Source organism: Paroedura picta, chromosome 11, assembly GCF_049243985.1.
Source record: "Paroedura picta isolate Pp20150507F chromosome 11, Ppicta_v3.0, whole genome shotgun sequence".
Taxonomy (NCBI): Eukaryota; Metazoa; Chordata; class Lepidosauria; order Squamata; family Gekkonidae; genus Paroedura; species Paroedura picta.
Window position 1 is genome coordinate 24,635,832 of NC_135379.1, and position 21,201 is coordinate 24,657,032.

The 21,201-nt window shown below is 43.4% G+C and overlaps 1 protein-coding gene and 1 pseudogene across 1 annotated transcript; one reads left to right on the top strand and one right to left on the bottom strand.

Moving 5' to 3' along the window:
- Positions 1-2,672: 2,672 nt before the first annotated feature.
- Positions 2,673-3,048, bottom strand: LOC143820695 (small ribosomal subunit protein eS12 pseudogene; annotated as a pseudogene).
- Positions 3,049-11,776: 8,728 nt separating this feature from the next.
- On the top strand, positions 11,777-15,856 carry LOC143820613 (uncharacterized). Its single transcript, XM_077303641.1, has 2 exons — positions 11,777-11,916; positions 14,480-15,856. The coding sequence occupies exon 2, from the start codon at positions 14,492-14,494 to the stop codon at positions 15,503-15,505; it is 1,014 nt and encodes a 337-aa protein (XP_077159756.1). The 5' UTR covers positions 11,777-11,916; positions 14,480-14,491; the 3' UTR covers positions 15,506-15,856.
- The last annotated feature ends 5,345 nt before the right edge of the window (positions 15,857-21,201 follow it).

Below are 21,201 nucleotides of genomic sequence, written 5' to 3' on the forward strand. Positions count from 1 at the left end.
AGCCTGAAATGAAGCCCTCCGATAGGGCCTGCCTGACAGCAGTGTGAGAATATCCTCTGAATGAATTTGTACAAAACACTAATGAAGACAAACAGTCTATTTAAATGTAGCTGGAAAGTCCCCATTCAGATAGCAGCTGGCACATTTGTCCTCCATCAAAAGATGTATGCTGGTGACAAATAACTGGATGCATGAAAAACAGAGATGACAATGGAGTAAATTCTCATTAGCACTTCTTTTCTTCTTCGGCAACTATTATAAACACATTGTTTAGCATTAGCCGCTCAGATTGGCAAATGCCAAAAGTCAACATTATAATTGAATGCAGATGGGAAGAACCCACATCTTGTGCAGAACTTGCAGGCTTAAGATTTTTCAACAAGAGTGGGTTGTTGCAGTTGAAAAGGCTGGGCATTTTGTACTGTGATATGAAAGATTTTGGCCTGGCTGCAGTTAACAGATCACAGCTGCAGTCCTGTGTTCCATATGAATCACTAGATGATGGAAGGTCTACACAAGGGGGGAGGGAGGGGAAGGGGTGGAAGACAGGGCAGCAGATGAAGACAAGGTCAGGCTGCTCCTTCCTTCCCCCTCCAGTGTCTGCCTAGTGGGGAGGCCTTCCTTTGCACAGGGGCCACTGCTGCTGATTGGTGGCTGAATGGGTTTTGTTATGCAAATGAATCCTGAGTTCCTGTGCTCAGAAGGGAGGTGGAGGTGCAACATCACCCCTCCTGCCTACATGATGGGAATAATACTCAAGTTACTTCTACATGGGCAGTTTGCTCTCCCATGGGGCTTAAACCACAGCGGGATTTTTCAGAACACCCACATCTTGACATCCTCTGCCCGTTCCCCTCTTCTGTTGACTTCCTCCTTTGCTTTGTTGTCACGCAGTCTTTCCAGAAACATTGAAGTCAATGAGGAGACGAAAGGATGACTCATTACATTTGCTGCTGAGACCTAATGGGGAGGAGTAGCAAGCACCCTGGAAGTGATAACATTTGATGAGATCTGAATGCACTGGAAGAGTGCGTGGATGTGAATAAGATGCATTATTCTTATCGTATAGCGTGTATAGTGCAGCCGGGAGTTCCAGTTGTCTGGTAGCCAGGCAAGGGATGTTTGGAGGTGATTTGCCATTTTTTGCCTCTGCATCATGACCTCTAGTCCCCAGAGGAACTACCACTGAAATCCTTCAAATACTAGCAGAAGCTTAGCTTCTGAGATCTGATGAGATCTGGCTTACCTGGGCTATCCAGGAATCAGATGCAACAACAAGGATAAGAGCAGAGTTCTATGTCTGAGTGACAAAAGTGAAAAACATGCATACTGGGTGGGGATCACACTTCTGGGTAACAGTGTACCTGCAAGCAACTTCTTTGGGTATGTGTAGACTGTAAGCTAAATATGAGCAGTTCGTGTGATACAGCAGAAAAAGGGCATAATGAAATCCTACGATGTATCAACAGAGGCATAACATCCAAATCACAAAATGTCACAGTCCCATTGTATGCTGCTTTGGTCAGGCTGCACCTGGAATACTGTTTGCAGTTCTGGAAGCCTCACATCAAAAAGGGCAGCTACTTGGGAAAGGCTTGGGTCAGTATGTTGGCTCCCATCACCTTCCCCCTCCCTGGCCACAGCCTGCACCTTGAAGGGAAGTGTGGCCTGTGTCCCTTTAGGGAACTGTTGTTTGGCTGGCAGCTTCCTTGTGGTCCCCTCAAGGGGACCCTTCCTGGTCCCTTCCACAACTCTGCCAGCCTGGAAGGGCCCAGACCTGCATCATGCAGCCACCACACACCTCATCCTGATGCAGCGTCTTCCTCTTGACCACTCCATGGTAACCCTGTAAGTGTGAGGGAAGGGGAATCAGCCGCCCCTCCTCCCCCCGGTTTATGAATCTGAAGTGGGCTCTGACTCAAACTTTATGCTGGAATACATTTTGCTGCTTGTTAAGGAGTCACTGGATTTCTCATTTATTTTGCCACCTATGTTTAGTAATCACTACATTGTGAGCTGTTTAAAAGGCCTGCAGTCCAACACCTGTGCCCAGAGATCTGACAGAGTATTCTGGAGAGGAGGTCTCTTTTTTCCAACCTAAGTGTTATTGCTAACCCATGGCCAGGGTAACCCAGGCATCCTCTCATCACATCTGTAACCAGAAGGATTGAGAATTCTCTCCACAAGGAATATTTTTAATTGCATTGAAAAAAATTATTCTGCTCACATCCATTGAATTGCACTTTTATCATTTTTTTGTATTGTATACTGACACTGGTGAGTTCTTTTGGGAGCCAACTTACTACAGAAAAATAGGATTAAAGACAAAACAAATAAGCAATTCCCCTGAGACTGGACTAGCTGCTCACTGTGTTAGCAAAGGGTCATTCTGGGCAGCTAAACTATACAAATACGGGAAGCTTTCTTATGCTGTCTACCCTTCAATCAGACTTCCAGTCCCTGCAAGCTGCAGAACTACAACAGCCATATCATTAAATGGTTTGGTATAATAAGGAAGAAAACATACCTTTGTAGAGTGAATACATGTCTTGCACATCCGTGTAGTATCACTGTTTTCAAATGTATGTAGATGAATACAAAAATCATTTAAAAGAGCTTTTTGTCATTTTGTATTTTCTCTCTCTCCCCCCAGCTCAAACTATTTTATTTGTTCATTTCTTGCATTTAAAGAACTCTTCGGTGACATTTTTGGCCTGAGATTCTGTGACATAGCCTTTTACAACCACACAACTGCAGCCCACAGAGTTGAGAGGTTTTCCTTTTCTGTCAATCTTGCAGAGACCTACCCACTCACCCAGTTTCTTCTTGTCACCAGCCTTTATCAGGTTGATTTGGTGTTCAGCATGAAATGCTTGACATAACATGGGTTCGTTACAGTTGGATGCAAGAACACAAAAGTGGTCTTGGAATTTGCCTGAAGCTTTGGCAGCTTCACGAATTCCATGGGATAAGTGCAGTCTTAGACACTTCTTGAAGGGTGGTGTTAATGTCCATTACAGCTCCAGCAGCAATGTTTTCCTCAGCCATGGTTGATGGTGACACTCTTGCCTGGGGTTGCTAAAAGCTAAAAGCTTCTGCGAGCCAACATTGGACAGGCTCATTTTGTATTATCTCAATCAATGGATACTAAGGTCCATGACACTTGTTGGCATGAAGAAAGGGTCTTTGCATTTGAAAAGGCTGCAAGCCACAGCACTTGTGTCTATTCGGTGCACATTACCCTGTTCTATCTTCTTTACAGAAATTAACAAGGGGGATCCTGTAAGGGTGTTAGAATTAATCTCTTATCATTTGCTGCCTTCTGTTCCATGGACATGGGCACCTATAGCTTACGTGAGAGCAGCTCACTGTAGATTTGTCCAAGAGTACTGTGTCTGGGCTTCCTTGTGTGATCTCATCTGGGGCTAGATTAGGGATCCCCAACTGGGGCTCCCTGGAGTCCTGGGGCTCTGTGAGAGCTCTCCAGGGGCTCCATGGCCTTTCCCCTACATCCTGCCTTAACAAACTTGGACATAACAAACTTGGACATCTTCCTGACATTGCTGTGAAAGCAGAGAACCAGCCTCTTCCATTGATCTGGGGGGGGGGGTGACATTCTCACAGCTCCCCAAAACCTTGGAAATATTTCAGGGGCTCCTCCATGGTCAAAAGGTTGAAAAAAGCTGGGCTAGATGTTTGCATGTCCCTGAATGGTTTCGAGTGCCATATGGTAAGCTTTTCAGGAAGGGGATCATGTGTCTTCTCATCTGTATCTGAGAATCTTATATTTCTGTTGCTATATAATCTAGCATCCAAGCACCAACTTGTAATGCAGAGCTCGGGGTCATAGTCAGGTCAGCCACGCCCCACTGTATTATTGGGCAGCGGAGACTCACCTCGGCTGCCTTTTGGCGGCGTGGAGGGCGGCGGGGAAGACGCGGCCCGAACGGCTGGCCGCAGCGTGTGCCGGGTGCGCCCGGCGGCGGCGCGCACGGCATGCGGGAGGCGGGGCTTCAGCGGCGCTGTTAAATAGCGCCACGCGCTGGGCCCCGGCCTCTTTGCTTGCGCGCCGGACATCGGACTTTCTGTGTTAGTTGAAATAGTCTCTGGACATTTTCAGGGCTTATAACCCTGTGAGGTAGGTCAGTCTAAAAGGTAAAGGTAAAGGTAAAGGTATCCCCTGTGCAAGCACCGAGTCATGTCTGACCCTTGGGGTGATGCCCTCCAGCGTTTTCATGGCAGACTCAATACAGGGTGTTTTGCCAGTGCCTTCCCCAGTCATTACCATTTACCCCCCAGCAAGCTGGGTACTCATTTTACCGACCTCGGAAGGATGGAAGGCTGCGTCAACCTTGAGCCGGCTGCTGGGATTGAACTCCCAGCCTCATGGGCAAAGCTTTCAGACGGCTGCCTTACCACTCTGCGCCACAAGAGGCTCATAAGGTCAGTCTAATTCCCATTTTATGTATGGTAGACTGAGGCAATAATGATTTATTACCTTCTGAATCAGCGGCATAGTCCACCATATTGTCTCTCTCATTGCAGAGGCATTGTGTGGTTTTGTAATGCATTTCACAAGCATTTGGCCAGCATCTAATTTCTCAATAATTTGAACTAAATTCTTGTTGGGCATCACAATTGCACGACTGAAAGACAAAATCATTGCATAGAAGCAAATATTTTTATAGAACTAAATTGTGAACCTTAGGTTTCACAGAAGTCTAACAGTGGCTATCAGGAATTTCCCTCCCCCTTCTCACTTCCTTCCATCTGCAATTCCTCTCTTTATCTTTCTCGGTACCCAGTGTGTGAAGTGCTGTCTTTTGTGCCCTGTGTGGTCTCATTTGATTATAATACCGGGAGCGCCTGGCCACATTCCATACATAATGAATTGCCGCTTTGGTTTCAAATGGCCTAAAGGCCGGTCTGGCTCTGAACATTGCACTTGTTCCCATCTTTAGATTGTGTTCCACCCTGCCAGCTGGTAAGTGAATAGAACCTTTCACAAGGAGTCTAATGGGCATGATTGGTCGAATCCGTGTCCTTGTGGGCTCTCTAGTTAATCTTGTGACAAATAAGGTTCAGGCTCCTGTCGTTGACATTCTCTTCAGCGCTCCCGTTTTCAGGCAAACAGGGTGCATGGAAGGATTTCAGAATTATTGCTATTGCCTCCCTCCCCAAGCTTGTTTCAGTTCTGTTTCTTCAGCTGGGAAATGTTCCTGGTGCAATGGCCACAGGCCAGTGAACTCACTAAAACTCTGTGCCAATTTGCTTTTCTGGAGTTCCCTAGAAATGCAAATCAATTTGATTTTCACAACAATTGTTTAGGAATGGACCTAACATCAACTGTTTATATAGAAGGGTGAGAAAAAGGTATCCCAAGCTTGTGATGTCATTTCCTGCAGTATCGTCTATTGCTCATCTTCTGTTTGGTATTGCATAGAACCATCGATTCTGCAGGTTATCAGTGCAGGCCATCTAGGTGTTTTAAATTTCCTGTATGCATGCCATGTGTTTTGTCATTGTGGAATCTGTAGTTAGTTGTTGATTGCTGATGATCATGAAATATTATCACCTGCTAATCATACAGAATACTCCTAAAAGGAGAGTGCTTTGTTTGGTGTTGTCACAGCTGACATGGCTAGGATTTTCAAGGTGAAAGATGTTCAGGTTTGTCATTGCACACCTCAACATAGTGATCCTGGTATTCCTCAGTGGTCTGTCCATCCAAGGACTAACCAGGAGTGATCATGTTTAGCTTCTGAGATATAACAAGATTCGACTAGTCTGGGCTATCCAAAGAATTATACTGTTTTATGGGCTTCGAGTGGTATAATTGTGGAATCCTAGGGACACTTTCCTTGGAGAATGCCCTATTGAATAACTCAGAAAATACTTCTGAATAGACCTGCTCCAATAGCATGCAGTTTTGGAGAATCAACCAGGGAACAACTAGAAGGGTCCAAAAAAGCCCTAATCAATGCCATTCCACATCCTCTAAGACAGGGGTAGTCAACCTGTGGTCCTCCAGATGTTCATGGACTACAATTCCCATGAGCCCCTGCCAGCATTTGTTGGCAGGGGCTCATGGGAATTGTAGTCCATGAACATCTGGAGGACCACAGGTTGACTACCCCTGCTCTAAGATTTATATCTCCTACACCAGAGCCTACGTTAGAGGGAAGCTAAGAAGATGAAGACAATATAAATCATTTTATATTTCTCCAGGGACACAGATTAAATTTTACCTAGGAAAAACATTCTCGGGTCTCCTATTATAACATGGATATCCATGCAGAATTAATTCATGTCATTTCTCTCCTTTTAAAAATGATGAGTCTTAAATAATGAATTGCAGCCATCTAGGGGAAGGGTCAACATGTGGTGGTTGAGTACAGCCTTCTGTATACAGAGGCTGCAGTCCTAAGGACATTTTCTTGGAAGTAATCCCTGTAGAATAATATGGAGCTTATTTCTGAAATATCTTACTTAGAACTGCTCCCAGAAGATCCTAGGCTCCATTTCCAGTTAAAAACAACAACAAGCCCTCAGGTGGCAGGGTTTTAAAACTGCCTATCTGAATAGACAGTACTAAGATAGGTTGACCAATGGCCTGTTGGCATCTTCATAAGTCCATATGCGCTTTTAAAAAACTGCCCCCCTAAGGCTACACACATGGCACACTCGAGAAGATTTGAAAGAAACATCACTTAGAAGTAAGTCGTACTTCATTCACTGGAACTTACTCTCAGCTAGGTCTGCCTCAGATTACAGTTGAGGGTTAAAGATTGATTTGAGGGTCTGGGCAGAAGAATAGAGGTATTGTCATTATGCTGAGCTAGGCCAGTGCTTATTAGCGTTAACGGAAGAGCTTGCACAGTTCTGTCCTTGCCCAGCTTGAGATTTCCTTAGGGACCCTGTAGAAAAGCCGTGCTTTGATTTGTGTCGGAACCTACACATTCCTGTGCCTAATTAATTGTGTCAATCCATGACAAACCCCAACCGAGTCAGAAAGAAAGAGCCGTAAATATATGTAATTGCATCACTGCTAACTTGGAGTAATTATTAACTTGGGTTTGGCTCTCTTTTAGAAAGTTGATTTGAAGACTGAAAGAGATGATGAACCCAGCATCCCAATACGGTCATTTCCCCTCTCACAAAGCTACGTCACAGTAACTGTCAGAAATCCTAACCATATGAATTTGTTCAGCTTTTCCAACCAGTAATTTTTCTTACGCTTCTAGATTCAAGCAGTCCTGCGCGTTGGATTCATTTTAATTAGCTCTCTAAAGCACCAGGTAGGCAACATTCACCAGATGCTTCTTGCATAAACTTAGGCCAAAGTCATGCACATTTTAAGGCACTTTAATGATCACTGAGGAATCCTGTATATGTGAATGTCATCCTATCCCTACTAACAAGCATGGAAGAACATTCTCCTTCATCCACAATACAACCTTGTGACTAGACCCACCTGTAATGTCGCCATTATAGCTGGTGGCAATTCAGCAAAGAAATCTCTTTCTGTATTGGCTCTCCATAAGACTATTTCCTTCACTGGTAGAATTGTTGTGGGAGAAAATGTTGTGGGAGGAAATTTAGTCAAGTTCAGCTGGTATAGCAGTGCTGGCTAAGGTAGAATTGAAATGTCAAAAAGTCATGCCCCAATAGTGGACTGTTACCCAGAAACCCTGAAATGTACAGGCCCAAGGACTGTAGAACAAGTTAGAACTTGGGTAAATAATTAAATGCTCAGAGGTTAAAGCTGTGTTGGAATGTTTCCGTATGATTAAAAAGATGAATGACAAGGGATGATTTTGGATAATGAGAAAAGTTAAGCAATTTGTGGTAAAACTGGCCAGAGTTCAGAAGTTTATTCTTTGGGGGGGGGGATATCTCTCCCTACATGAAAATCTGAGAAATTGGAGTAGGACTTTTCTAAGTAATGGTTATAAATACTTAGCAAGAAGAACTGTTGCTTGAAACAATATGCAAAGGTAGTGTGGAGGAGAGTATGGCATTTGTGGAGGAGAGTCAGGCATTGATTGTGGTGGCCTATTGAAACAAGTTGTTGCTGGTTCATGTGGGCAAGAGCCTGTTTCTGGAAGTGCAGTTGATCTTTTTCACTTGCTCATTGATAACAACATAAACCGTTCTATTATTTGAGGTATCTGACCATTAGACCTATGACCATGGAGGCAGGGCTTAGAGAGATACCATGCTGAGAGACTTGTTTCTGCTCTCTCTGTGCAGCTCAAAGCACAGGTAGACATAGCTTTGGGTGTCTACTTCCTCATCATACTTGAGTAGATCCACTCTACTTTTATGCCTTGCCACTGAAGTGAACAGCTGGTTCCCTTGTAGCTCCCTGCTAGGACCCTGACATTTGTGTGTGAGCTAGTCTAACATGCACTCAAAAGCTCACGGCTTAAATAAATCTTTGTTGGTCTTAAAGGTGCTACTGGACTCTGATTTTATGGTGGGAATGTACCTTACTTGATCCTTTGCTACGGCTAGAACAGTGTGTTGACTCATAGATCTTACCAGTCATGTGTGTGGCTTGGCTTAGTCCCACTAGAATTCTGGGAAGAACCTGGGGCGCTGTGAACTGCTTAGAGGAGTGGAACATTGTGTCACAAAACAAAGCATTAGAATGCGCTTCTAAGAGGATACAGCTGTTCACAGATGACAGGAAAAAATACAGGAAGATGAAAATGTTTCTGTAAATAATCTATCTTCCCATATGGCTATAACAATCATTTAAAAATCCAAGACAGGTACTGCATTTCTGTCTTTCACACATGTATGCTAATAGTGATTGAAGTGCTTACAAGTACATTAAGTGCCATGTATGAAAGGGAACACAGTGCAACTGGTTAAACTGAGGACATATCCATATGTCTCAATAGGCTACTAATCTGTGTTTAAGAAAAAGGGATGTGGTACAGCCCACCTAGGCCTAGAGCACTTAATCAGAATACACATGGACAATTGCATGAATCCATTCTCTGCCACATCAGAAAGTCTGTGTTTCTGGAAGGATAGGCTTTATCTTACTATTATTATTATTATTATTATTTAATTTCTAGACCGCCCTTCTCCCAATAGGTCTCAGGGCGGTTTACAACATAAATAGTTAAAACACAATAAAATCCCCATAAAAACCCCAATTAAAAGTTACATATAACATAACATATAGCGGCGGTGGTCACAATTCTGATCTTATACTATAGCTTTCTCATATGCCAGCTGCCTGTGTCTTAGAAGGGTTCCCCCCACCATGAAGGAACATTCACAGCGGTGATCCCCTGCTATTTTCAGAAGTGGTGCAGTCCCAGGAAGGACTTATCATGTGTCTGAACATGTAGTTTCTCTAATTTATCTGTAAGCCCTGAAACATTTTGACTGGTGAACCATATAATAGAAGGGTGTTTCAGCCTTCACTGAGCTCTTGATCATATAGGCAGCTGTGCAGGACTGTTGAAGGACCATAATTGTCTATACTATGTGTTAAAGTAGGAAATAAAATGAGTACTTGCCTTCTCCAGATTTACTTTTCATCCTACCCATTAAGTAATAAGGTTCCCAGTGGGAAGTATGGCATACTGTCATGGATAGTCCCTGAAATTTGGCACACAAAATCTGCAAGGATGTGTGTGCACTGCATAGGCTTGATCTTGTTCCAGAAGGATTCCCTTACATGGAGACTCCTGACAACTGGAGATCTGTGTGGGTCTATATAGCTTTATTATTTATTATTTTTATTCATGACATTTTTATGCTACCTTTTCAGAGTCCTGCATTCTCTAACAGAGTTGTCTGCATCCTCACTAGGGCTGGTGCCAGGTTAGGGGGGCTGGACAAAAAGTGCTCAGGGCCCCTGCTGTGCTACCACTTCATTCATTCATTCATTCATTCATTCATTCATTCATTCATTCATTCATTCATTCATTCATTCATTCATTCATTCATTCATTCATTCCCGCCGCTCCCTGAGGGCTCGTGGCGGGTTACAATACATTAAAACCCTGATAAAACACATAGACAATAAAACAACCTCTACATAAATACCTCCCAGTTACATCCCCTTTCCCACCTGTATACTGCCCACCTGTGCATCCTCCCTCTGCAAACTTGCTTATGGTCTCAGCCACATGCACTAGGCTCATGTCCTTCCCCTGGTGGTCCAAACTAGCAAGTGCAGCCAGCAGCATGGGTGGTAGGAGGGCTTCTGAGTGAAGCAGAGGGTGGGGGAAGGTTGCATGAGTGGGGGCAATGGCAGTGGTCCTTTTTGGAAGATCTAGGCCCTGGCAGCTGCCCCTCCTTGAGATACACTAGTGCTGGACCTTACTCATTCACCGACTAGTGATGTTGCTGGAATTCATAATTACCAAATCTAGACTATGAATTTGCAGAGTTATATTTGATATCCCCGACTAAGGCCCAAGATAGATTTATCAGTATGTATATTATGTGAAGGAAGGCAGCTGGAATAGTATAGCCCAATCTTGTCAGATCTTAGAACTAGGCAGGGCTGGTACTTGGAAGCTTCTACAGAGACAGGCACTGACAAACCACCTCTGCTTCTCATTTGTTTTGAAAACTCATTACTGAGTTCACCATCAGTTGTTGCAACCTGATGGCACATGTGCATATATTCTATGACTCTGAAGAAACGCTTTTTAAAAATCTTCATTTTTCCTTGCTTTTTTCTCACTGAACACTTCAAGATACAGGAACACCCACTGACCCCAGGGATAAGAACGTATGAAGAACCCTGCTGGATCGGCCTGTGGTCCATCTAGTCCAGCATCTTGTCTCACGTAGACTGTTTATGCACTGGAGATTTCATGCTGGGCTGCAGGCTGGAGTTTTAGTTGTGGCAGGTTGCCCCACCTCTTCCTGCACCCACACAGGAGAACATTTGGCCCCGTGCACCTCATCCACCTCCAATTTGTGCTCCTGCACAGGAGCTGGGTCAGTGAGGTTCCCAGTGCGTAAACGGTCATAGTGACCAACCAGTTCTTCTGGAGGTCCAACAAAATGGTGTAGAGGCCCAGGCCTTCCTCTGATGTTGACTCTTGGCCCTGGCATTCAGAGGTTTACAACCTTTGACCATGTTGTTGTTTTTGTTGTTGTTGTTGTTGATATTGATATGCTTTAATTTATAGGATGCTCCTCCCTGCAGTCAACCAGGGAGCAGTTTGTGTAACAGCACATTGGGCTAGATTGATCGCGGATCTGGTCCAATAGGGCTCTTCTTAATAGTCTTTAGAAATACCATTGTATACTATTTATCAAATACTAGGTCTTATCAAATAGCTATCAGATGCTGTACGATACCAAATTCTATCACGTCAGCCATCAAGTATGGAAAATAACATAGCATGGCATGGCAGTTCTCAACTACCCCAAACATCTCCTCTCAAATGTTGAGAAATACAAAACATTTTAGTCAAACATTAAATAAGAAGTTCACCAGCATAGAATACAGGGAAGTACATCATAATAGGAAATGCTAATATACATATGTTGAAATCAAGTTTGATAGTCTTTAAAATGTCACTGGACTCCTGTAATTAGGACAGTAATCCAATATGAGATAAAGTGTTTTGCATCACAACAAGTAAGTTGTTTTGTTATTTGTGTGCTACTTGTCTACTATTATACTAGGATGTATGGGAATAACTCAGTAGATGTTGAGATTCGATAGCTGTTGGAGAATCTGCAAATAGTTTAGCATTGTGAAAATTGTGCAGTTTCGTTTCCTTCTTTTCTGCTTTTGTTGCCTTTAAAAATGAGGTCAAAGTCTGGAAATTCCACAGTGTATAAACAGCAAAAAAATATTACTCACTCATCATTGCTTCTGGGGGTTCAGGAGAGAGACAGCAAGAAGAGCGCTTGAAAGAGACAGAAGTAAGTAATGGAAAAGACTTTCTTGCAACCCTAATTCAGGCAAATTAAGGATAAATAAAGGCAAGATGTCCAGAATGTCTTCATGCTCATTTGAATCCCAAACTCTTGCTCTGGTGGAAAGCACAGTGAAGGACAGGAATATTTAGTTCATTTGGAACGAGGAGGCTACATGGTCAGGATTCTGGGAGGCAGCTTGGTAATTTTCTAGGATAGCTTTGTTCTGGATTCACACTGCTAGATCACTGAAAATGTCCAAATATTTAATGGGTTTTGCACATGATAAACTTTTGAGATTCACAGGGGCATAAAGAAAATACCTTTTTGGATCCTAATGACAGGGGGAAGGTTTGTGATTCTGACTGTGGTTAATAAGAGGTTGAACATGGAATGCAGCCATTCTGAACTTGATTGATTATCCTCAAAAATGGGTCTGCTTGATGAAAATGGTCTGGTGGGCATACATTTCCCTGTTCCTGGGAACAGATGTGATTTTAAAGCGGGGCTTGCCAGATGGCAGTTGCTACTTTATTACCTTACAGAAGCATAGATAGCATCAAGGGGCTTCTCAGACTGTGCGCTCTCCTTCTGTGCCAGAAAATGGTGTGTGCGGTATTTTTAAAGAATATTAAACTGTTTACTTACTAGGAGGCATATGTGTTGCAACAGTGGAGACGTGTGAAGTGCAGCACTTGTCCTCCAGACCCCCAATTCTCTCACTAGTCCTCTACTCGGAAAGAGAAAGTGTGGGGAAGCTGGAAGGATGTAGATGTAGCTCTGGCTTATCTGTCTTCATGATGTATTTTATTGATGTTAATAATAGATAATAGATGCATGCTGCAATCCCATCTTCATTGGGGTGGGGCAACGCCCTGTTTGGCTCTGTGCCTCCACAGAGACACCCTAGGTTGGGGGAGGATTATGCACGAGGCTGGCCTGGCCTAGGCTCCGATAGCAACCGCGGCACCACAGGGAACACGAAAGAATCTGCATTCCCTTACTGTGGGCCATCCAAGGGCTTGAGTTGGGCCAGGGTTGGGAGGGGGCCAGGATGGCCTTGGCATCCTGTACAATTGGGGATTTGCCCCGCTGCCCTACGGCTGCCAGCCCGGACTTCCCACCCTTTGCATAATTGGTCGGTGAGAGACAAACCGAGGTTTGCCATTATCTGACTCTGTATCACTAACCGTGACTTCCTTGATGGCCTCCCATTCAAAGGTATCCCTGCTTATCTTCTGAGATATGACAAGATTTGGGCTAGCTCAGTACCTACTTGTAAGTCTTTCTACTTGCAATCAAGTGCTTAATGTGCTAGTCATAGACTCTGCTTTATTCAATTTTGTTTCTTTGAAATACTTATTACCTGTTGTCTTTGTTTAAAATCCCCATAGCGGCTCTTATCATTCATTAAAGTAAACACCCAATGTTAAAAAAATGAAATAGTTATATCATTACAATTAAATAACAGGATATAATAAAATGAATCACATACATACACACATAAATGTAACAGAAAGGTGTTCAGATCAGTTAAAAGCTGAAGAAAATGGCATTTTAACCCACCACAATCTTATTAAAGAGGCTAGCTCCGAATAACCAAAAATAAGGGCAAGTAAAAAAAAATCAACAAAATCCCAGAAACAAAAGGAATTGTATGAAGATAAACTAGTGCCACATCAACTGCTGTGGACAGGGCATTTTGTAGACTTTGTGCTTGTGTTGTGTGCAAAGACCCACAAAGAGGTGCAAGTTAAAATAAACTTTAAATAAAAGGAGGCCCAATTTGAGACTGCACAGAAATAAAAAAATGTGCATTGCTGCAACTTGTCAAATAACCCAGCCAAGGTGCAGCACAGGTTGCTTTCATGTTGGCATTCAGCTACCCAGGCATGCACTGTTTTTCACTGGCACAGACTGTTCTAGTTGTGCAAAGCAGGGGTAGTCAACCTGTGGTCCTCCAGATGTTCATGGACTACAATTCCCATGAGACCCTGTCAGCAAATGCTGGAGGACCACAGGTTGACTACCCCTGGTGTAAAGGATCAAAGCTGGATGAAAGTATTGTGTCTGTAGATGTAGCGAAACCTTGGTGTTTTGGTTGAAGTCTTGCTTTCTAAGAGGCAATTGAGCAGTTTGAAAGCCCAAACTAAATTTGAATGACTAAGAGCTTTAAAGAAATTCTTGCTATCATTTCAGCTCTCAGTATTTTTCAGGTTGATAATGAGAATGCTCTACAGGGGATTGTGAATTTGGAGATGCATAATGGCATATTTATTTGCTACTTACCTGTTTCTTTACTTCCCAGTGTATTCTTTGATTGGTTGAAATTGTCTTTGTTATTGAAGGCTCAAAGGGAAGTTACAGAACTGTGTGTGTGTGTGTGTGTGTGTGAGAGAGAGAGAGAGAGAGAGAGAGAGAGAGAGAGAGAGAGAGAGAGGGAAAAAAAGCACATTACAACGGATTGTATGAGCATGTAGCAAGGAGATAGGTTTTAAGCATGGAAATATATGACAGGGATGATATATATTTTGGGGGATCATAGTTAACAGAATATTTTGCATTTCAGGGTCAAAAGAAGATGCTGAGTGTTCTTGGGGCAGTGCTTTTATTCTTTTCGGTCATCCCAGTCCCCACCTCCAGTTTTGTTATTCATTACACAAGTTATGGTGGAATTTGTCAAAATACTTGTGGGTATCATGGCCATGCCTATACCTGGTGTCTGCAAAGTGGGGGCAGTGGAAAACAATGGGACTACTGTTCCTTAGAAGAAGGCTTGGGAGCATCAGGCAAAGCTTGTGCCACACCCTGTGCACACTGGGGGGCTTCCTATCGCAGCTGCTACTTTGAAAATGGTTCTTGGCACTACTGTGGATTGATAGCCCAGCGGGAGTACCTTGAATATTCCCAGGAAAACAACATATGTATCGATGACTGCAGACTAGATGCAACTGCAGGTTATTTCCAGTGTAACACAGTCCATGGTCTTCAACACTGTTCCCCGTTCCATGATATTACCTCCACAGGTTTGCCCTGTCACCCTAACTATCGATGTGCCAAATATGGGTACAGCAAGTACCAGTGCCTTACAGAAGATAAAGAAGACACATGGGATTACTGTGGACGGAAGAGCTTGGATCCATGTGTGTGGTTCTTCTTTGAGACTACTACTTCCCAAGCAGACATCTGCACGCTTCCTTACTCCCAAAACAAGGACAAAATCATTCTCCGCAGAGAGAGGCGAAATGACTTCTTTGCTTTTGCCAAGGAGGACATCAAAACAGCAGTGCATTTTATTGATGGGATCTCTTCCACCACACGCTTCCCTGATGCTAGGAATCCGGCCCCTGTTTATTTCTACAAGCAAGACAACATCTTCTGTAAGGGTCTCAATTATACCAATCTGGAATTGTGGATGGACATCTCTAATCGCACCTCTGTACCCGTTGCCCATGTCATCTTCCCAGGCATCCTGGAGGCTGTCGAAATCTTGCGTTTAGCATTTTACACAAGCCTTCATAGCACCTTCTATCAACCTGCTTATACTATTACTGTGTCTATTGGTGAACCAATGTTATGTCCCCCTGACCTGTGATCAACCAAGTTCTTTATATATATCAAGTATATCAGGAATGCAGAGTTGTTTCTACCGTGGCATCCCTGCATTATTAACTTGAGGACACTGTTACCTCCTTCTTCCTATTGCAGTATTACAGTTCATTATAAATCTTGTTAGTTGCAGTGGATCATATGAGAAGCTTTGTAGTAATAATCCTATTAGAGAAATTAGTAACTATTGCCTGTAACCTTACTTGTACTCAGAAAGGACCACACCATATACATAATACAGTGGTAGTTTTTGGTGGGTGGGCTGCAATACTTTGTAATATGAGATAATTAAAATGCAGCATTTATGAAATTAATAAAATCTATGTGTCATGGTATATGTATGACTGGATTGGGCAACCTATTTTAATAATTACAAGGAATGACCTTTTATACTTCTAATACTTTTCTGAAACTGGATGACTCCCCACATCATTTCTGGATGTGGCCTTTACAGTTCCAATTGAAGGGTGTCAACCAGTTGGAGTCCAGGCAAGGGTTGGATTCAACCAGCTTCTTCCCCTGGAGAAAAACAGTGGAGCAGTTAAAGATGGGGAAATAACCCAGCTGCACAGGAAAGAAAAAACAAGATTTAAACATTTACAAGAACCTAACATGGAAAAGGAAAAAAGAAAACCTGTTTTATTCCAGAGCAGCCACTTCTATTTGACGACTTCAACTCCCCAAAATGAAAAGCCAAACCTGGAGACAAACAGCAGTATTTTCAAGGAGTTGAAGATGGAATGATAGAACCTGCCAGCCAGATGTAGCATAGTGGTTAGTATGTCAGAGACTGGATCAGGGAGATCCAGGTTCGAGTCACCACTCTGCCACTGCTTGGTGATCTTGACCCAGTCACACACACTCAGTCATCCTAACCTATTTCACAGGGTTGTTTTGGGATAAATGATAAGAGAAGAGAATGATGTAAGCTGCTTTGAGTCTTCAGTGAAGAACAAGGTGAGGTATAAATCAAGTAAGTAAATAAATATGCCAACTCATAATAAACAACTTGAATAATAAACAATAATAAATTAGACGGACTAGATGACCCATGAGGTCCCTTCCAACTCTATGATTCTGTGATTCTATATCACAATTATTCTTGGCTAAACTTGCCATGCCTGTTTGATCGTAGAGAATAATGGAGCAGAAGTAATGTGTGCATGTATACACTGTGGACGCAATGGCTCTGTCATAGCTTGCTAGAAATAGTGTCTGGTACGAGCCTCTTGTGGCGCAGAGTGGTAAGGCAGCAGTCATGCAGTCTGAAAGCTCTGCCTATGAGGCTGGGAGTTCGATCCCAGCAGCTGGCTCAAGGATGACTCAGCCTTCCATCCTTCCGAGGTCGGTAAAATGAGTACCCAGCTTGCTGGGGGGTAAACGGTAATGACTGGGGAAGGCACTGGCAAACCACCCCGTATTGAGTCTGCCATGAAAATGCTAGAGGGCGTCACCCCAAGGGTCAGACATGACTCGGTGCTTGCACAGGGGATACCTTTACCTTTACCTTTATGTGTTAAAAAGAAGAAACAACCCTGGGGTTCTATTTTCATGGCAGATCAAACTTGTGGGCTACACAAAGTCCAATCAAAGTCCTATCACCTCTTATGACAACATGGAAGAATTTTCTTCAAAAGACTGTGCCCCTAATGTTGTGTAGGGATTCATTTATAACTTTTTTCTGATATAAAATCAGAGACGCAGAAGTGATAGAATTGTAGACATTGTAGAACAGACATTGTAGGTCTTTACACTCTTCTGAGTCCATAGAAGTTAACCAGATCAAAAGGGTCTAATTTTACATAGGATTGCACTATAAGTGCGCTATCTTGTCATTTCTGAATTCACAGAATGTGGAATTGTGAGGTGGTGCTTTGAGAATCCTAATGAGACACAGGTGCTTAAAATGTCCTTGGCTGTTTGATTCAAGTTTCCTAGCACTCATGTCTTAAAACAGGCAGGCATCCTGTTTAGTTATGATTTTGGCAGTCCATTCACATATAAGAAAAAATTGTCCTCTCAGCGGGCATGATCACTGTTTTTTGCGAACAGGTTAACACGAGTATATATCTAGATCTTGTATGTGAAATAGGAAATATTTGGATTTCCCGAATACACTCATGCCTGTCCTGGATGGCTCAGAATTGTCCAGTCTTATCAGATCTCAAAAGTGAAGCAGGGTTGGCCCTGATCAGCATTTCAATGGGAGACTACCAAGGACTACCAGGGTAGGCAAGGCAAACTACCTCTAAACCTCTGTTGCCTTGAAAAGCCTGTGCAGTTACCATGTCAGCTGTGATTTGAAAAAAACTCTGTGTTGTGTTGCCCCATTCATATCCATTTGCATTAGGGGTAGCACATTCTTCCATTACAGGAGGGGGGAGTACCAACCTTGTAATGACTGAACAAGGCGGAGGTGTTAAGAAAAACATTCTCATGAAGACTCCTGGCATTTGGGAGGGAAGTGTGCATGTTTTGCTGGGCTAATCTTTAAGGTAATGACACGACTTATATTTGGCACTGATTTTGCAACCTTTAAATGCCAATTACTTTTTCTGACTGCTGGGAGAATGTACTCTGGTAAATCAGAGCTCCAAGAGAAGCTGGTATGTAGTATAATTTCCCTCACAAGCTCTCCCCATGCTAAGTGATTTTGAAATGTGATGAGACTTATATGCAGTGCTGTATTTATAGACATATTTATTCAGTGTCCATGAAATCCCAGGTTTTCTCAAAAGGAACTGCTAATTACATTTCTTTATTTCAACTCAAGGAGGCAATTTTCAGCGAGGCAGCCAGAAATAAATGCTAAACACCAAGTTTGGTTGAGACGACATCAGGACAGAGCACTTGCAGGGTCACACTGGGAAGAAACAAAGCCACGCTGTGTTGATTCTCTTACCATAAGTAACTATTAGAGCTGCATTCTGCCTGACAATTTCCCCCAGAAAGTTGACGTGGGAAGAGGGATTGTGGGTCAGACTGTATGGTACGTTGCACCGCAAATGATTGGTTGCTCAGGGGACTGTGCCAGTGTTGCTCCTTTGATAGTGCCTTGTGACCTGAGCCTCAAAAGAGTCTGTGCAATCACAGGCACTTGGGATGTGGAGGACTGTATGGGGACTACAGCACAGAACTGCCTCTTTGGATTGCCTGTCGTTGTGCATACAAAATGCAGCCTGCTTCTGGCTATGCCCTCCTGAAGGTAGCACACAAAGGTGGTTGTGGTTTCACTAGTGTTAAAGGATGCTGTAAGAGCTGCAGAGCGTTGACCACCTTCTTGATTTCTAAATTATCAAAGAGTCTTCTTAGGAGCTCCTGGTTCCCTAAGGACAAAGCACAATGAAATACCAAAGGCAGAAGAAATAGGTAATATATATATTTAAATATTTCGACTCCATTTTTCTCCCGCTCTGGGAACACACAGCAGCTTGCACAAATACAACTGAAAGCAATGACAAGGAGTACAAGAAACTATATCCTGGGCTGCTGTAAGATCTCATGGGCGCAGGTGACAATGCATTCAAGGTCGCAGGTGACAATGCAGGTGAAGAGGTAAGTGCCATGAGCCCCTTGGCTTTTGCCTATTGGGTTGCACTAGAGGAATGTGTCTTTGGCTATGCACAGGTTTAAAAATATATAGCAAGAAGAACCAATAAACACTGGACTTGGCTCTTACTCAGTTGGAAGATATCCCTGGAATTCCTCTCCTTTTAAGATACCTAAAAAACAGCTCCAATTGCCAGGTTTTTTTAGGGCCAGGGAATGAGAGTTAAATCCTATGATATAGGTATGCCCATTGTTTGTATGTGAATACAAACAAACCTGCAAACAGGTCTAGTAGTTACTCATTTAAAGAACTGTAGGCTAGGTAGGCAAACAACTCGATTCCCTTTGCTTTTTGCCTTTTTCGTTGGCTTTGGTATTTTATCTATCTGAGGCAATCGTACTTGTTGTGCTGCAAGAGGAGGCAGGTGAATTCCCATTCCAGATGATTCATAACTTTGTTTTGCATTTCAAAATGTTTTCTTCCTCGCAGCAGAGACATGTTGATCAAGAAGAAAATCTCCCCAGGAGCCAGCTGCTTCCCAGACATCTTCAAGTAGCCTGCCAAATGTTATGCTTCTTTAGCATACGTGATGCCCTGCTCAGATTCTGGTCGGATGGATACACTTTGTGATGTGCTTTATTAGACCCTCTCACCCTTCACAAGACATTATGCACTGGAGTCTTCTGCTGATGCTAAGGGTCACAATTTTGGAAAAGCCACAAACATTGCAACACAATCCAAATTAACAATTCCCTGCTGTAACTTGATCCTTCAATGAGCTGGTTTCATGACAACTGAATAGCAGTCCTCCTTAACCCAAATAGGTCAGCAAACAGCATGACACAAATGTTTCTGAGGGTGGGGAAGAAACCGATGTATACAGTAATACAACTGTGGGTGTACATTAAAATGGGGTTAACTGGAGAGGTGAAATACAACAGAGGTATTTAGTTACGCTGATGTTATTTGCTGTTCATGAGAGATGAACAGCAAAATTTCAAAGTAACGGAGGCATTTCTGTCAGCAGAACAGGGGTTGGGAAGGACTAATGAAAGGCCTTCTATAAGGAGAGATTTACCACAGGTCCCAAACTACCTCACCTAACTGCCTCTCATAATGTTAACTATTTGTTTATTTGGGTACTTTTAACTGAGTTTACTCCATGCAATGTGGACTCCGTGGCTTACAATGCTCCCAAACACATAAACAGAAACAATTACACATTTTTTAAAAAATGCAAGTTGCCAAACAGAAAATGTACTTGATCTTAACAGGTTGGAGCATATGTCTCTGTGGCTGATTCAGCACGGGTGGAAAAGACCGAGAGGGCAGTCATATGGAAACGGGGCAAATTCCTGCTTCTACATGATGCAGCCTCTGGGCAGCCCCCCCCCCCCCCAAGGGCCTGCCACAGACCAGGCCCTCAATTGGCTGGAACTAAGGGAACGTGGGAGATCCCTGTTCCCTTAGCCCACTCAACAGGGCCTGTCCCGCAGCAGGCCCGTATGGACAGGAAAGAGCCAGGCCTGAGGGCAAGAAATGCCCTGGTCGGCCTCATGGTGCTTCACCATGCCATGGGGTGGACCAGAGCATTTGTTTTTTTGCAGCAAGATGGGATTGCATTCTATGCAATCCCACCTTCCTGCAAAATAACCCCCATGGCCCCCTCAGCATGGTGGAACCATTCTGCTGCTGCTGTGTTTCTCAGGGGGAAACATTTCAGTGGGACACTGGTGTCCCGCTGAAATATGTCCCCTGTGGGGACACAGAACGCTGCGAAGCATAAAGTTCTGCAGCACTGCACCAGTAGTGGCCTGAAGCAGCTGATCCCATTCAGAATGGTCCTGTGTGTGCATGTGGGGATAGGGGAAGCAGATGTTAATAGCTTTGTTGGATAAAATATAGGGATTTGAACCTGGATATTTGAAATACAGATCCCCAGACCCCGACTATTATAATGCACTGGCCTATATTAAAACAACAGCAGTATGTCTTGGTGGATAAACACTGGCTGACTGCATTTTCAGCTATCCATGCTCGCCTCAGCTCCTGGCAAAGGCAGCTGGAAAAAACCTGTCATCTGCCTCTTTCCCTGAGATCACATGTGGCAGTCAACACATTGTCACAGTTTA